Source organism: Coloeus monedula (assembly GCF_965178545.1).
Source record: "Coloeus monedula genome assembly, chromosome: 21".
In the NCBI taxonomy this organism is placed as follows: Eukaryota; Metazoa; Chordata; class Aves; order Passeriformes; family Corvidae; genus Coloeus; species Coloeus monedula.
Genome location: NC_138801.1, coordinates 6440682 through 6456278, shown reverse-complemented (window position 1 = coordinate 6456278; position 15597 = coordinate 6440682). Strand labels below are relative to the sequence as shown.

General features: G+C 52.3%; 1 protein-coding gene across 1 annotated transcript in view; it reads right to left on the bottom strand.

Moving 5' to 3' along the window:
• MEGF9 (multiple EGF like domains 9) overlaps positions 1 to 8463 on the bottom strand; it is a 50261-nt gene extending 41798 nt beyond the window's left edge. The window contains exon 1 of the mRNA XM_082295169.1: positions 7999 to 8463. Within this exon, the coding sequence (XP_082151295.1) occupies positions 7999 to 8311 (313 nt within the window). The 5' untranslated portion in view covers positions 8312 to 8463. The remainder of the gene's footprint in view (positions 1 to 7998) is intronic.
• Positions 8464 to 15597: the final 7134 nt, after the last annotated feature.

Genomic DNA, 15597 nt, shown 5'->3' with positions numbered 1-15597 from the left:
AGTTAAACGGGTAAAGGTTACCAGCAGCCTCGTCATTAGAGGGAGGTGATGCCACAAAGGAGGGGAAAAAAAAAAAAAGGAATGAAAGGTTAATGCAGCCTAACAAATTATTTTTAAAAAAACCCAAACAACTTGGAGAATATCAATATATCTTGTCTAGTGGTGACCCCAAGAAGGGCCAAGCTGTGGGGGACAGGGGGGAAAGACTGACCCTTCTGGGAACATCCCCAGTGGCTGGAGCAGGGGTGAGCCATGGGGTGCAGCTCATCCAGAGCCCCTTTCCCAGGGTTGGGGCAGTGCCAAGGGGCTCCTCTTTGCCCAGGAAAAAACTCCCTGCTGTAGAAACCATCCTGTTCAGGGTGAAGGCTCAGCACCAAACAGCCTTTAAACATCCACCCATCCATGCACAGAAAATGCCTGTGTCATTAAGCCCTTTTCTGAAAGGCTGCAGAGCTGTTTAGCTGCCCGATTTTTAAAACAGGCATGTGGAGCAGAGCTATAAATAGCAGGGATGTTTGCCTCGTCATGTTTCTGGGGGCTTATTTATAAGGACAGGGGGCGACTGAATTAAAAATGGTTAAAAAAGAAGTGTCTTGGGCTTCTCTGCTTTAAAGCCAAGTTGCCAGAAGACAAAAACCTTCGAGGTTTTTGCTTTTTTCTTTTTCCAGGCAAAAAGCAAATGCCCATCGCTCATGCTCAGACTCTGAATTGGTTACATTTACAAGTCAAATTTTAATTCATACAGCAGGTGTTCAGAAATAAAAAAAAATCCTCCTTCAAGCAGCACAAGACCAAACTAAGGCTTTGCATTAGTTCTTGCAGCTTCAGGGAAGCTCCTCATTCACTGAAATAGGACCCATGTATGTGAATGAGGAGCAGAGACCTCAAAAATCTCTTCCAGAGTCGGAGCGGGGTGGGGTGGGGGGGAAGCCCTGAAGGGCTGGAGCAGAGCTGTTGCCAAATCCGGGGGCTGGCAGCCTGCATGGCATCATGACCCTGCTGCATCTCGGGTGATGGAGGGCGATAGGAATTTTGCATGGGAAGATCCAGATGAGCACCAGCCAGAGGAGGAATTCAGCCTCTAACAAAAGAGCCGCTTTGGGCAGCTCAAGCGGTCCCCCAGGCGATTACAGCCCCGGCAGTGTTTGGAGGGTCTATTCTTCGCAGGAAGCTAGGCGAAATCCCGGGAAACCACGCGGATCGAGCAGCCCCCTCCCTGTTCCCTGCCTTTATTAAATCGCCGGAGAAAACAAAAAGAGGCAGCCAAGCTGCTCCCAGCCCCTCAGCGCCAGGACACCAGCCAGCTGGGATGCAGAAGCTGGACCATTTTCCCTGCATCCCTCGATGCAGGGATAGGAGCCGTGGGGGAGTGAGTGACCCTGTCAGGAGAGGTGACAACCTCCCCTGCTCCTCCAGCAAAGGCAGCTGCAGCGAGCCAGGACCAGCACCATCGGGAAGTTTCCTACTGATAAGGGGGGGAATGTTCTGTCAGACAAATGAGGTTCAATTATTCCAAGTCTAGAATGTCTTGTTGGAAATGCTTCCAGACTGACAAGCTTTAATCCAATAAAAGACCCTTCCAGACAAGCCCTGCTGGGACTTTGGGAGCATTTCCCCCTGGCAGAGACCCAGCAGCCCCCAATCCCACAGTGGAGATGGATTTAGCCTGAGGCATAACAATCTTACAGGTCAGCCTCAAGGCACAGGACACTCGAGCTCACTGGAAGCTTAAGCAGAAGCAAAGCAAGAACAACAATTCCATTTCAGTCTGACACAACCCAAAAGTCAAATTTAAAAAAAGCAAATAATTTCCTGTGAACCAGAAATCTGCCAGTTTAATGAGACTGAATTGCAACTGATTCTGTTCTCCTGGGGTGCTGGAGACACATGAACCCCCAAGGCAGGGCAGATGGCTGGATTGCAATCTAGCCTTTAGCTCGTAAAACATATTAATATCCCCAAGCAATTATAAAGTGCCAGACTCTGCCCCTCCAGGCCCTACTCCCACCAAGCAATGCCTCGCTGCACAAGGCAGCCCTGTTGAGCTCAGACATGCAGCACCTCCCAGGGCAACACAGCCTGTGGCTTTCCAGGACTTCTCAAGCAAGTCCAAGCCCTTGCTCCATCCTCATCCAAGAGCTCAGTCAAGTCTCAGGTGCAGTCAAGGTGCTGTACAAAAATCCAGCTCCTCAATATTATTTTTTGTTTTATTTTAAGTGCTTGTCAGAGGTAAAGCAGGAGCCTTCCCTTCCAGCCAGACAGCTGTAAAAAGATCCCTGCCTTCAGCACCCAGCCTTGGCATGGGTTTATTCCCAAAGCTGGCAGATGCATCACACCACTACAAAGAGCTCGGCTGCTTCTTGGAAGCACCAGCAAGCACCTTGGATCCACAGCAGCGCTCTCTGACAGTCAGCTGGTGTTAGCTCCACAAATGTCACCAGCACACAGAGCCTCAGCCCTGGATATTTATAGGGCTCTCGTCAAAAAACCTCTGGAATCTTTCCCCTGACTTCAGCAGAACTTCACATCCAGGACCTCAGCTCCTTAAGAACAGCTTGTTCTGTGCCCACAGGGTGTGGGATGTCCTGGATGTCCCTGTCCTCATGCTGCTCACCTGCAGCAGTGAGGACAGGCCTGGGGACAGACTTGATGCCCACCATCACCACCACCCAGGTACACAGATCCCGGGATGCTGCAGCCACCTGCAAGGCCACACTGGAGCAGCACAAGGACCACAGTTCTCTCAGGGATGGGGTCACACACCCTGAGGTTACACCTTGGTGTAGCTCATGACACCATCACAGTGGTCCTGTCCCCTCTGGCACAGCCAGGCAGGGTCAAGGCCAGGGTGCCTCACTGGGAACAGGCAGCACCAGGAAGGTGCTCCAAGGGCAGAACCAGTCACTGTCCAGGAAGTCCATCCCATGCTTGGCTACGCATTTCCCAGCTGTCTGAACAGGCGCAACCTTTGCACCCCATGCAAACTCCAGTCTGTGTCGCAAGAGTCCCTTCAGTCACATTCCAGCACTGTCCCACCTGTCCCAGCCACCCTCGCAGGGCCTGGAGGGACTCTGGCATCAGCAAAGGGACTGGGACATCTGCCACCACACAGCCTCACCCAAACCACTTTCTTCAGTGCTCCAGTACAGGCTGGTGTTTGGGTATGACCAACAGCAGCCAGAATAATATCACCTCACAGTGGTGGTGCCACTTTACAGATGGGATTTTCCAAGTGACAGCTCAGTGATGATATGTCTGAATGTCAGCTATCATTTAAAATAAAAACAAAAAGCAAAATCTCAGCAGAGAGAAGGTAACAAATAAGACCCTCCATGCTCTAGAGATTCTCCCAGAAATATCCTGATTTTCATGAGCATTGCTAAGTCCCAGAATCTCAATCTTGAGTCAGGACAGTTGGATGCATCTGATTCAAGAATGATTCAGATGGGAGAGTGGAGGCAGGGAAGAAGGCAAGGGAGTGACATTTTCTGCTCTGGGCAACATGTCTTTATTTTAAGCTCTAAGATACAAACGTATTATTTGATTGAAAAAAGGCACTCTCTGCCCTGGCTGCTCCCATGCTGATCCTGAGGAACAAGACCATCCTCCTTATCTTCAGCTTTCACATCCATACTTTAATTTCCATTTCTTTAAATAAATTTCAATCCTGCTGGTACCTTGAACATAAGTTATCTCAGTAACCACATGGAACACAATCCTGAGCCCTCAAACAAGGAAGGCTTAAGCTGCCTTCCCAAGCAATGAGCAGGAGGAAAGCTCCAGCTCACCCTCGCTGGCTCCTCCTGCTTGTCCCCCACAGGGTCAGAGGCAGAGCAGGGGCATTCAGGCAGGTGAACCCATACACAGGTAGGAATACTTCTTCTGAAGGATCTAATGGCTGGATGAGAGAAGGGAAGAGGAGGAGTCACCCAGAGCTGTAAAAGGGATGATGGCACAAAGTCCTGAAACTACCTTCAACAACTCAGCTGTTTGTGTCCTACCAGGACTTAGCTCCCAACCCCTCAAGGGGCGTAGCCCCAGTGTGGCAGGGTCTGGCTGCTGATGGCTCCATGGCTTGGACCAGTCTTTCCTCTACAACAATACTGTCGGTGCTGTGGGGACCCCCCAAACCTGCCCTCACCATGCCCCCTGCAAGAACAGGATGCACAGACCTTTCTTCAAATGCCCTGCACAAAAGCAAAACCCTCCACCTCTCCAGATGGATGAAGCCAGCACTCACCAGTCCCTTCCCCTGTGTCCAGCCATTACCTAGGTCACCCCCAATGCCCCCGGGGATTTGCCAGGCTCCTCATCACAAGCTGAACCCATCAGCTAATCCCACCTAAAGCCGCAGCCACCACTCATTGAGGGGCTCTGGCTGCACCTCCTCCATCTGCACAGCAGCACCCCAGCCCAAAGTGGTCTCACACCAGAGGCTGGGGACCCATCAGCTGTCACTGCACGCCCTGACACAGCTTTCACATTCCGTGGCAGTGTGCAACACCTTCCTGTGGGTAATGCTCCAAACCACCTGCATTTCCGGCCCCGTGCCTGCAGCAGAAATTGTTCGTTGTCCCCTCCTACGTGATGCAGAGGTGAGAAGTCAGAGCCAGCATCACCTCTGGGCACGGGTGACCCAGGAAGGCAGGTGAAGCATGACAAAACACCAGGGGGGAGAGGAGGCAACAACTGTCAGGATCTGAAGCACTCAATACAGTCTAAAGACACCAATACCCAGGGTTTGGGTGCAGCTCTCCTGCTGACCCAGCACAGCAAGGCTGTGAAAGGACGTTTGGGTTTTTCAGTCCAGCCACCTGCTGTGCATGGGGCTGGAAGAGAGTCAGAACAAAATGTCCTTCAAAGAGACCCATGTTGCTCAGCACTGCCCTCAGAACCATGTGGAATTGAGGATTTTTGTTCTGTAAGCAGGGAAAGTCCAACCAGGACCACGCTAGCCACAGCAGCTGCATCTCTGCTTTAACACAAGCATCCACCCAAGCAGCAGCGATCCCCAGGTCAGATTCCCCAGCAAAGCTCCAGCTCCTGCTTAAAATGAGACTACTGGGGATAAAAGGAAGAGGCAGAGTGTCCACTGTGGGTGTTAGAGGCTTTGGCGATAAGGCGGGGGATACTCCTAAGCTTGTCTCCACAAACATAAGGATTAGCAACTTACTTCCCTTAAAAACAAAATCTAGGATTTTAACAATCACAGGCTTGGAAAGAAAAATAAACATCATGAGACTAGGAAAAGGAGGAGGACAAGAGCAGAGCAAGCAGGCAGCTTGGGGAAAACTGAAGTGCTTCTTAGATCGGAATGAGAAACACACCAAAGTCAGAACTGAAATCTTGGTAGCTCTGAACACCACTGACCCTTAGGCCTCTCACACCAACCTCTTATCAGTGATAATGCTATGAACATTAAGAGAACCCTTTCTAACAATGTGCATGAGAAAAGGCCTGTTTGTTTAATGCAACAGAGCACATAATGCATTAATTACCTACTGAGTTGGAAAAGTGCTGTTGAAAACATGCTTGAGTTAAAACAAACGGAGGGTTTCAGCTAAGCCCATTAGATCCACTGCCTTTGCTGTGGCTGCAGTGCATAACAGCCTTTGAGAGCAAACCTCTGTACGAGACTCCTTCACAGCAGATGGGGCAGCACAGAAAACCCCACAAAACCCAAAGAAAGCAGCTCCCACACAGACCATGGCTGTACCATCCACCCATAACACCACCCCAGGCTTCCCCATCACACAGGGGATGCTACCAAGCCCAGCATCTCCTCCTGATGCTGCCTCATCCACCCTCAGGTGCTCTAAAACCCACCCAGCCCAGGAGCACACCAGCAATCCCCCATCAACCAGGGCTAATCTCAACCTGTTACACTCAGGACTAACAAACTGGCCTCTTGGAGAAGACATAATCTGCCCACGTGCTCCTGCCCTGGCCATCACCACAGTGAAAAGGCACCAGAGAGCAATTTTGCAATTAAGTGGCTGTAGCCATTAATAATTAGGACATTAAACCTCAAAAGGGTGATGCTGGCCTCCACAACACAGACTCAGCACACCCAGGGGTGGCGGTGAGGAGTACTCATCCTGGATGCTCCCTTTTCCCAAGGGAGAACTGAAGCACAGGGGTGAGGGCAGCCCGTGACAGCACAGGGATTAGGCATAAAATTCCCCAGACTACCATCCCTGACAGCTCCTATGGCAGAAGACATAGAGGATGTTATGTAAGCATCCTGCATGGAACCTGGGAGCATCCCAAAGCCACTGGTAAACCAGCCACCTCATGCACCTGCCTGTGGGAGCAGGATGCTCTTGATGAAGCCATTGGAGCCGAGGGTGGGAGACCCAGTGCCAATGGATACTAATGGAAACAAACACAACACAGGGGCCAGAGAGGGAAATGGGCTGGAGGAAGCTTGGGATGTGTATGTGGATCCCCTGGTTGGCACCCAGAGGGTCACACTGTGCTGCACTGAGTTGCTCAGTCCATTCTGTCTGATCATGGCACAAGAGGAGAAATTGCTTTTGCTTTAAGAACACTCAAGTCATCCTACCTTTATCAGCAATTCCCAGCCTTAAGCTGTTCAGTTTCTTCCAGAAAAAGCAAAGAGAGAAACCTCAATGGAAGAAAGCAAATTAAAGCCTGAAAAGCAAGCAACTCCAGATCTTCAGCTGATTTTATTTCTAGCCAAATAAAAAAGGTTGATTAATCCCCTTGTTCAGACTGCTAACACTACAAGAACAACAGACTCCATCCCTTTCACATCAGGGGAAGCTCAATGTACTTAAGCCAAACATCTTCCAGAGAAAGACAAAAAGTAAATATAAAACAGGAAAGAATCAGTGCTATAGTATTTGCATGTATCTGAAGATAAAGCTTTGGAATCACAGAGTGAAGCCAAGTTCTCCAGTAAAATAAGTGGACAAAGCTCCCATCCTTGGACTCCAGCGCAGTTTTGTCTACTTAATCTATAGGTAAACTGAAGTCTCAGCTTTGAAGAACATCAGTGTTTCACCTCCCAGCGAGTGACCAGTGCTGTCACTGTGTGCTACACCCAGTAGGAGCTTCACCTGAGAGTACAGCCTTCCCATCCACTCTTCACCTCTCTCCTCCTCACACCCTACATTGAGAATTCCATTTATTCCCGTTGCCATAGCACCTTCCTCAGCTCTGTATAAGCCCCGACCACCACAGGGGCAGGATGAGGCCTCGCACAGGCTACACTGAGACACATAATTCCCAGCACAGATAAAGCTGGTGGCTCGTTTCTGCCCTTGCACACCCATCAGGTACCATGTGAGTACCCCAGCACCCACTGAGCTGCAAATACACCTCCTGACACAGGTAAGAACAAGGGCCCTGGTGACACCAAGTCATCACTAACCCTGCTCTCTCTCTGCTGCCAGCACATCGAGGTGGGACACCGAGGACATCTGATGGTTGTGGAGCAACTCGACCTACAAAGTCCCACCGGAGGATGCCCGAGGCCAGCATCCACCCTGTTGGACACTGGATGCAAGGCGATGGGAAGGACCTGTCATCATCTCCTCCACGGGGAGCACCGTGCTTGACACGGACCACTGCCTGAAGAATGCTTCGGGTAGCATGAACCAGCACCTGCCCCGCTGCTCCCCAAAAGCACCAGTACCAGCCCCGGCACAGCACAGGATTGGCACAGCTGCCCCTCCAGACTGCATCCCAGGGTCGGCAAAGCCGCGGCAGCCCCGCACCCAGGCCCGCGGGGAGGCCGGAGCCGGGGCTGGGCCGGGAGATGCTCCGAGGGTCCCGCACCGCGTGGGTCACTTCGCCCACCCCGCACGGGGGTCGCCGCAGCCGGAGGGGCCTCGGGAGCCGCCGCCGCCGCAGCCCCATCCCCAGCCGCGCGTTTGTCCGCCCAGCGGAGGATGATGGGGAGCAGTCCCGTCCCGCTCCCCGCCGGTGGCCCCGCTGACACCGCCCCGCCACGGATACGCGCGGGCCGCTCACCTGCGGGGCCGCTGCCCGCAGCCCCCTCCTCCTCCTGCTCCTCTTCCTCCTCCTCCTCCGCCACCGCCTCCTCCTCCTCCTCCTCCCGCACCTCCTCCGGGGGCGGCGGCGGCGCCGGGCTGCCCCGTGCGGGCGCGGCGGTGCCGCGGGGCCGTGCGGGCGGCACCGTGCCCGGGCTGCTCTCAGCGGGACCGCCGCTGCCGCTGCCGGGCTCGGCGGGCGGCGCGGCGCTGGCGGGCAGCGCGGCGGTGGCGGCGGTCAGGAGGGCGGCGAGGCACAGCAAGGCGAGCGCGCTGCTCGGCCGGCGCCTCATGGTGCGGCGCGGGGCTCCGCCATCCACTCATTCATTGACGCGGGCGCTCGCACACGCACCGAGCGCGGCCGGGAGCGGCGCCGGGCGGCGGCGGCTCCTCCCGCCGCCTCAGCCAGCCATGCCGCGCCCGCGCCCTGCGCCCCTCCGGCGGCTCCTGCCGCGCCGCGCCCCGGCTGACAGCGCCGCGCCCGCCCCGCCCCGAGCCGCCGCAGCCAATCAGCGCCGCGCCCGCCCCACCTGACGGCGCGGATCAGCCAATCAGCGCCGGGCGGGGGCGGGCCGAGGGGCGGCGCGCGGCGGGGAGGGGGCGGCATTGTGCGGGCGTGAGGGACACCGGGCCGGAGCTCCCGTGCCCCCGGGAGCGGGAGCGGGCGGACGCGCGCCTGCCTTTCTTATGGGGGGGTGTGTGTGTGTGTGTATGCTCGATGTGTAAAAATAGAAGGTTTTAAATGTTTTCGTGTTTTATTGTGTTTAAAATTTTTGTTAAAAAAATTTAATTTCCCCCATCCTCCCCCGCCTCAGTTTTGGGGAAAAACGAGGAAGGCGCCGGGAATCGCATCGGGTCACAAAGCGGTTTTCAGAAAGAGGTGATGCTCCTTCCATCCTGCTGCGGGTCTCTGGAGGGATCCAGCAGGTCGGGGGGGTCACCACCCCTCGGCACGACCCCCCCGGCAGCCACCTCCATTCATGTACCTCCTGCATCTCCAGGCCTGCAGTAATGCCGCTCCCCTTTTGTGCTGCTCCTCTCCCAGGGAGAGCTTTCCCCACCCAACAGGCATGCGGGAAGCAGCCACAAGGACAATGACACCTGGGGGCTCCCCCAGGCTGCTCCCCACCTGCGGTCCTGCTGGGGCCGACACCGGCAATGACCTTGGCCAAATCCCCTCGTCCCGGAGGAGCGATCGAGAGCGCCGCGGGGGCAGGAAGCACAGTGACACATATTAATTATTCACGGCACCCAACTGGGTGATCGCTGGTTCACGCGTGGTGAAGCAAGACAGGAATGCGCTGCCAGCCCCGCGCGCTGGGAAAACGTCGCTCCGATAAAGACAAAGGCACGTGGAAGCACGCTGGGATGTGCTGGAGGAGCTGGGTGGGCCGGACAGAGCCGTAGGGCAGCAGCAGCAGCATCCCTACACATCCTACTGCGGGAAGGTGCAGAGCACTGGGAGCTTGGTGGCTCTTGGCTGCCCGGCCCTGCCCGCAGGTGTGTGGCACTGCCAGGTGAGTGTTTGCATCATCTCTTGTTCCCGCAGGAGCCAATGGATGCTGACAGGTGCCCTCTGGGATGGGACAGCCCCATCTTCACCGACCACACAGTCCAAGCTGGCAGTCCTTCTCTAGCACAATATTTAGGAGTTGCCTACAAGGGAAACACTGCCTGGCATAGCTGCTGTGAGATAATTATTCTGCAATCACTCACTGCTCTTCCCCCTTACCCATCCCCTTCTCAGAAATAAACGGGACTTTATTCCTGCATAATAATAGAATTATTATTCCCCAGCAGCTCTGCTGTGGCTTTTCCCCCACGGAGACAAACCCTTCTGAGATCTGCTTTCCATAATTGCCACCAGCCGGTCACTCCCCACAGGACCAGAGGGTCCCTCTGATCAGGGGGAACACAGCTCACAGGGAGGCAGGAGGGTTTGCTGAGCCACTGTCTCCTCCAGCAGTTCACACAAGGCTATTTTCTATGGGAACAGGAAGAAGCTGAGCAGAGGAAAGATTATGGAGTTGCCTGGAACAAAGAAATTCCTTAGTTTTAAATAGAAGTTGCACAGCCTCAGCAGCCAAAGGATGGACCCTGTGCCCACCTCTCAGCTCAGGGCTGCTCCCCACAAGGGTCGGCACAGCACAGGCTGCCAGATCTGCTCATCTGGTTCCCAAAATATTAGATTCTCCCCCCTGCTTGGGAGGAGCAGTTAAGCCTGTCAGTCCTTCACCTCTTTATCCTCAGGTGGCCCTCTGCTGTCACCCCAACAAAGGAGGAAGACAGGAAGATCCTGGTAGTGTTGGAGATCCTTGGGCATCCTTAATCCAGCAGGACCCATGCAAAAGAACTGGCCGCCTCTTGGAGGTGGCATCACATGCAAAAATAGAGACTCTTCTGCCCAGCTGGCTGATTTCAGTGCTGAATTATTATGAGAATCATTACAAAGAGCCACAACAATAAAATTTACTGTCTCTGCCACATTGTGGGTACACACAACTCAGAGCCTTCATGGTAATGCCACATCCCAGTGGCAGCAGGGGTGGAAAACCTGAGGGATGAATTCCCACCTAGGTGGAAACCACTGGCAGCCCCGCAAGCTGCCAGGAGAAGGCTGGGTTGAAGGCTGGAGAAAGGCTGTGGGAGGTACTGGGCGAAGGGGATGGAAAATGTTGGATAAAGGGGATGGAGGATGCTGGGTGAAAGGGATGGAGGATGCTGGTAAAGGGACTGGAGGATGGCGCGTCCCAGGCCCGGCGCAGGGACAGTTCTGCAGGACCTGCCGCTCCCCCTGTTGATGTCACACAGAGTTGCAAGTGCTCCACAGCCCAAAGCACCGCATCCAAACCATCCCTGGCTGAACCCATAAACCCAAGCACCCGAATAACTGGTGGCTGCTTTCATGGGCATTCAGCTGGAGCTGCCAAAGGCACAAGAACAAACCTGTGCTGGCACCATGCCACCAAAATGCTCACACTTCTTTTTGTGTTTTCATTTTGCAATGACAAGGGGAGTAATGCATATGTGAACAGGAGGGATCCCCAGGGAACAAGCCACAGAGCCCATGTCACATGCAGGCAGCCCAGCCTCCATGCCTGCTTTTTCCATAAGTTTTAATGGAATCGACATCCTCCCAAGAATTGTTCCTATTCCATCAAATCAGCAAGATTTTCTTCCCCAGTGGAAAGTTTCCATCAGATATTTAGCAACCAGCTCTTTCTCTGACCTATTTGTAAGCCCCAAGCCACTCTCCACCACCCACTACTTGAAAGCTTTGATAATTCAATGAGATGTTAATTCTCACATTCAGCATAACTCTCGGTACAAAAACTTATCTTTTTTTTTTTTTTTAATTATCATTAATTACAATGCAGGAGTAATGAATCCTCTGCGCGGACCTCACATTCCAAGCACCCAGCAGCATTTTGCTGCACAACTCCCATTAAGTCAACGTGTATTAAGTGGGTTTTGAAAGTTTTGTGTGCTCTGGGGTGGGCAGAGCCCAGAGAAGACAAGGCAGCACAACTCTGCCATGGGTACTGAGGCACAGGGCTGAGTCCAGGCTGGTCAACACATTGTAGGTGTCAGCGTACATGTGCTTAAAAAACACTGCAAAAGGCTACTGTCACTTTTAAGCATGTCAGGATCATCTTTTAGGGCAAAATTCTGCTCTAAATGCAGAGGGTTGATAGTGAGATCCCATGTGCCTTATCAGGGCACACAGCCTGTGAGACTGAGCTGCACACAATGCTGGAAACTTTTCCACCTTCATTTAAGAGCCAGACTCAGGGTGCCCTCCACTCCCTTTGCAGAGCCCTGTCAGGCATTGCCCTGATGCAAGGGAGATCAATACATTCTTTAGGCTGCACTTCTACCATGAATATTTTCATTATTCTGTACGCATATTTATAATTTATTTAAATCATCGAATAAAGAGTGACTGAAAGTCAAAATCCTCAGCAGCATCTCTACAAACCTGGTCAAGAGACACGGGAACTGACTTAAAGCACGAGCAGAAGCCTTGGCTTTATTTTCCATGCTGGAGCTGAGTGAACAGCACATGTCTTGGAAAACAAATAATTTTTATAAATCTTTCTGTTTTCATGATCAGGCCAACATTAGCAACAAGAAGGTGATAGAGTGCACAACTCCCTGTCTTCATCTCTTCCTACATCTATTTTAAAAATAAAATACCTTCTCTGTGGTTGCTTTGGAGTGGGAGCCTTGCCTGAGCTGAGCGCACACATTGCCTACATTTATCCTCTAACTGAATATAAATGAAAGCGAGTGAGTTAAAAACGGAGCCTGGGGAGTTGTCCCTGCAGGCCTCCAGCTGCTGGTGGCGGGGCTGGGTGGGCAGAGGCCTGGAGCCTTGCCTCGGTGTGCAGGAGGAGCATCCACAGCATCACCGAGCTTCCAGAGGTGACAAATTCCTCCCTCGTTGGGTCCAGCTCCCTCATACACTATGCTCACAGGGAATTTGCCCTTGTACATGTCTCTGAAGTAATGATGTTGCTTTAAAGGTGAGCCCAGGAGAGCCCTGTCACTGCAGTGCTGAGACCTGAGCGTCCCTCCCTCCAGCTCCCTGCAAATCCACCCAGGAGGAGCCTTGGATCCCGGGCATGGATAGGAAGGGACATGACTCTGTGCTAGCCATGAGGTCCCTGCAGCCTCTGCAGCCTCACACACCTCTTTTATCTGCACAAAGCACTGCAGGGATGAAACAGGGAACAGTTGTTGTCCTTCTTGCAACTTCCCAGACAGCAGCAAAAGTCCCAGCCCTGGTGGTGAACGGGGATGCAAATGCTGCGTGCTGCAGCCACCACCACTCCTACATGAGCATAACGAAACCCGGCATTGGCACAGGTCTGTTGTCACCTCAAATCAATGCAATCAGCAGCCAGACCTCCCTCTCTTGCCAGGGGGATATCAGCAGGACATGGCAGGGGTATGTGGACCACTAACAGGTCCCAATTCTACACAGATTTAAAGCTTAACTTTAAGCATGTCAAGGTCACACAAATTTAAAGCTAAGCTCCTTTTCACATAAAAAATGCCCTACAAATGCAAAACATGGAATGAATTGGCTAATGTATATGTTTACTGCTGTTCTCTGAGAGGCTGGATCAGAAGGGCTGAGCAGGGAGGGTCAGGCTCTGCACTGCTGACTCAGAGTGCTTGGAAAGTACAATTTCTCTTCCACAGGAAATTGTCACACTTTCAGATGTGTCTTCATCTCCAAATCCTCTTGTCCATCCCAAATTTGCTGGAGAAGGCTTTCAGAAGTATTTATGTGGAAGGATTGCTTTGCTGTGTGACTGGAAGCATGGCATGGAAAAGTGCTGCGGGTGCCACTGGAGCCCAGCACTGCCAGGATACAGCAAGGAACCAGCAGCTCACACACATGGAAGATGAAAATGGTATCAATTTGAGTGCTAACATCAAAACTAAACTGAGCAATTTGTTGAAATTAAATGCTTTGGAAGAAAAAATTACCCTCTGAAGGTCAAAACGAATGGTTCCGAATTTTTTCCCATCAATCGTTTCCTACATGTTCCCACAAAATGGTTGATTTCAGCAAAGCTGCACTTGCCAATAAAGATAATTTCCACTGAAACCCTTTCTATCCTTCCTGCTGCCAAAAGAGCTCTGCCTGCAGCTGAGCACCCCACAGATCTACAAGTGGGGCATACTTCCTCTCCAGCGCAGCCCCCAGCATCACTCTGGACCCCTCTCCCCAGTCCCTGGCTCTGGGGACACTGGGATTTTGAGGGGCATCCCTCCATGGCAGGTGTTTTATGCTCCCCATTTTATTCCTGATTATTTCTGCAAATGTGGGTCACAAAGCAGGGACAGCCCTGACACTCAGTAGGAGCAGAGGAGCATCCCTTCAAAGAAGATTTAGAAAAGCAGTGTGGGAAGGGTTTCTGTAGTGCTCATCTACAGAAGAGAGCAGCAAATCCTCTCCTCTGATGGCAGATTGTGAAGGCAAGTCCTTGAGTGTGAGACACTGAGCTACCAGTGATTATACAATTCCTTTGAAAAAGGGCTTTTCTTCCAGATCCCTTTCACAAATCTCCTGCTATTACCCACCCTAAAGCACTGGTAACACTTTCAATCTCTTGCTTTCTGCCACAGACAGACATTTCGCCTTTCACTCAGGTTTTTTTCATTGAATATTGAAAGCATGTTATTACCCAGGACGTGTGAAGGGAGGGGATTAGGGATTGAGAGGCCTGCCCAAATTAGACAGGCTATTAGCTATTCCCACATTGCCTAAGGCAGGGACTGACCACACTGAGCCAGGTGCTGTCCTCAGAGCCCAAGCTCCCTCCTAAAACACTCAAGGTGTTTGATTCTTTCCACGTGTTTGTTTCAGTGATTTCCCCAGGAGGCTCCAGCACGGTTGGGGCTCATCCTGTCTCTTGGCAGTGACCAGTGCTGGAGCATCACACAAGTAGCAGGGCTGGGGGACTCGGCTGGAGTTAGGAAATGAAGCCCAGCCAAAGACAGTGTTGAGGACAACACACTTGTCAGCGTTTGACCTTTTCAGCTGCCAAATCCTGTAACCCCCGAATAATTTAGGAAAGTGTCAGTGTGAAGGCAGGAGACATTGATATTCCCAGGGGTGCAGGTGGGACATAGAGTGGCCATTTGGGCTCTAACCCTGGACAATCCATCAGCCAACAAAGCAAAACCTTTTATTTCTGCTTCTCCACCAAGTGCTTGTGCCTGAGCTTCCCTGCTGCAAGGAGAACCCAAAACCTGGCACCACCACATCCCAAAATCCAACTGTTCCCAGCTGCCAGGAGCGGGGTGGGTGTAAGGAGCCTGAGAGCAGGCAGGGGCTTGGCTGAGCCAGTGGGAACACGGCCAGGAACAGCAGCAAGGGCAGGAGCACAGCGGAAAGGACCTTCCCATTGTCCAGAACAAAGGACCAGATGTGTGCCCAGGGTAGGGAAAATCACACCCTCCCACAGCCAGATCCGGAGTTTGCACTCAGAAGGGCCACAAGGCTGTCATCAGGAGTGTGTTCTACACCAGCACAGCTAAACCCCTTCTCAAACTGATGTCATTCATTCGGGACAGCAACTCATCCACCCACTTCCAGAGGGTCATTCTGACTGACCATACCTGGCCAGCTTCTCCACACCTGCAGGTGTCTGGGTCAAGGGGGTTGCTCTACGTTGTCTCTGATTTATTTTTTTTACTTAAAAGCCAGTAAGTAAAATCAACCCCATGATGGACTTTTTTCCTTTCTTTTCTTCACTTCATCCTTGCTCCCAAGTTAACATTCTTCACTAGTCCTGCTCAGGAGCCAGGTAGATAAGCCCAAAGATATGTGCTAGTACATCTTTTGGGATGCCACTGCAATTCTGAGTGTATCCACACAATCATTTCAACCCAATAATCTCCACATTAAGCTCCAGCCATTCAGTGCTAACTTGTGCCTTAGCTAACACAGGTCTTTGCGAAAAGCTTCCAGTCTTAATTTTCAGACACTGAGACCGAAAAAACCACCCTTTTCCTTTGGATTTGTTCCAAAATGTTGGACCTGTTGGGGTTTTTATAAACA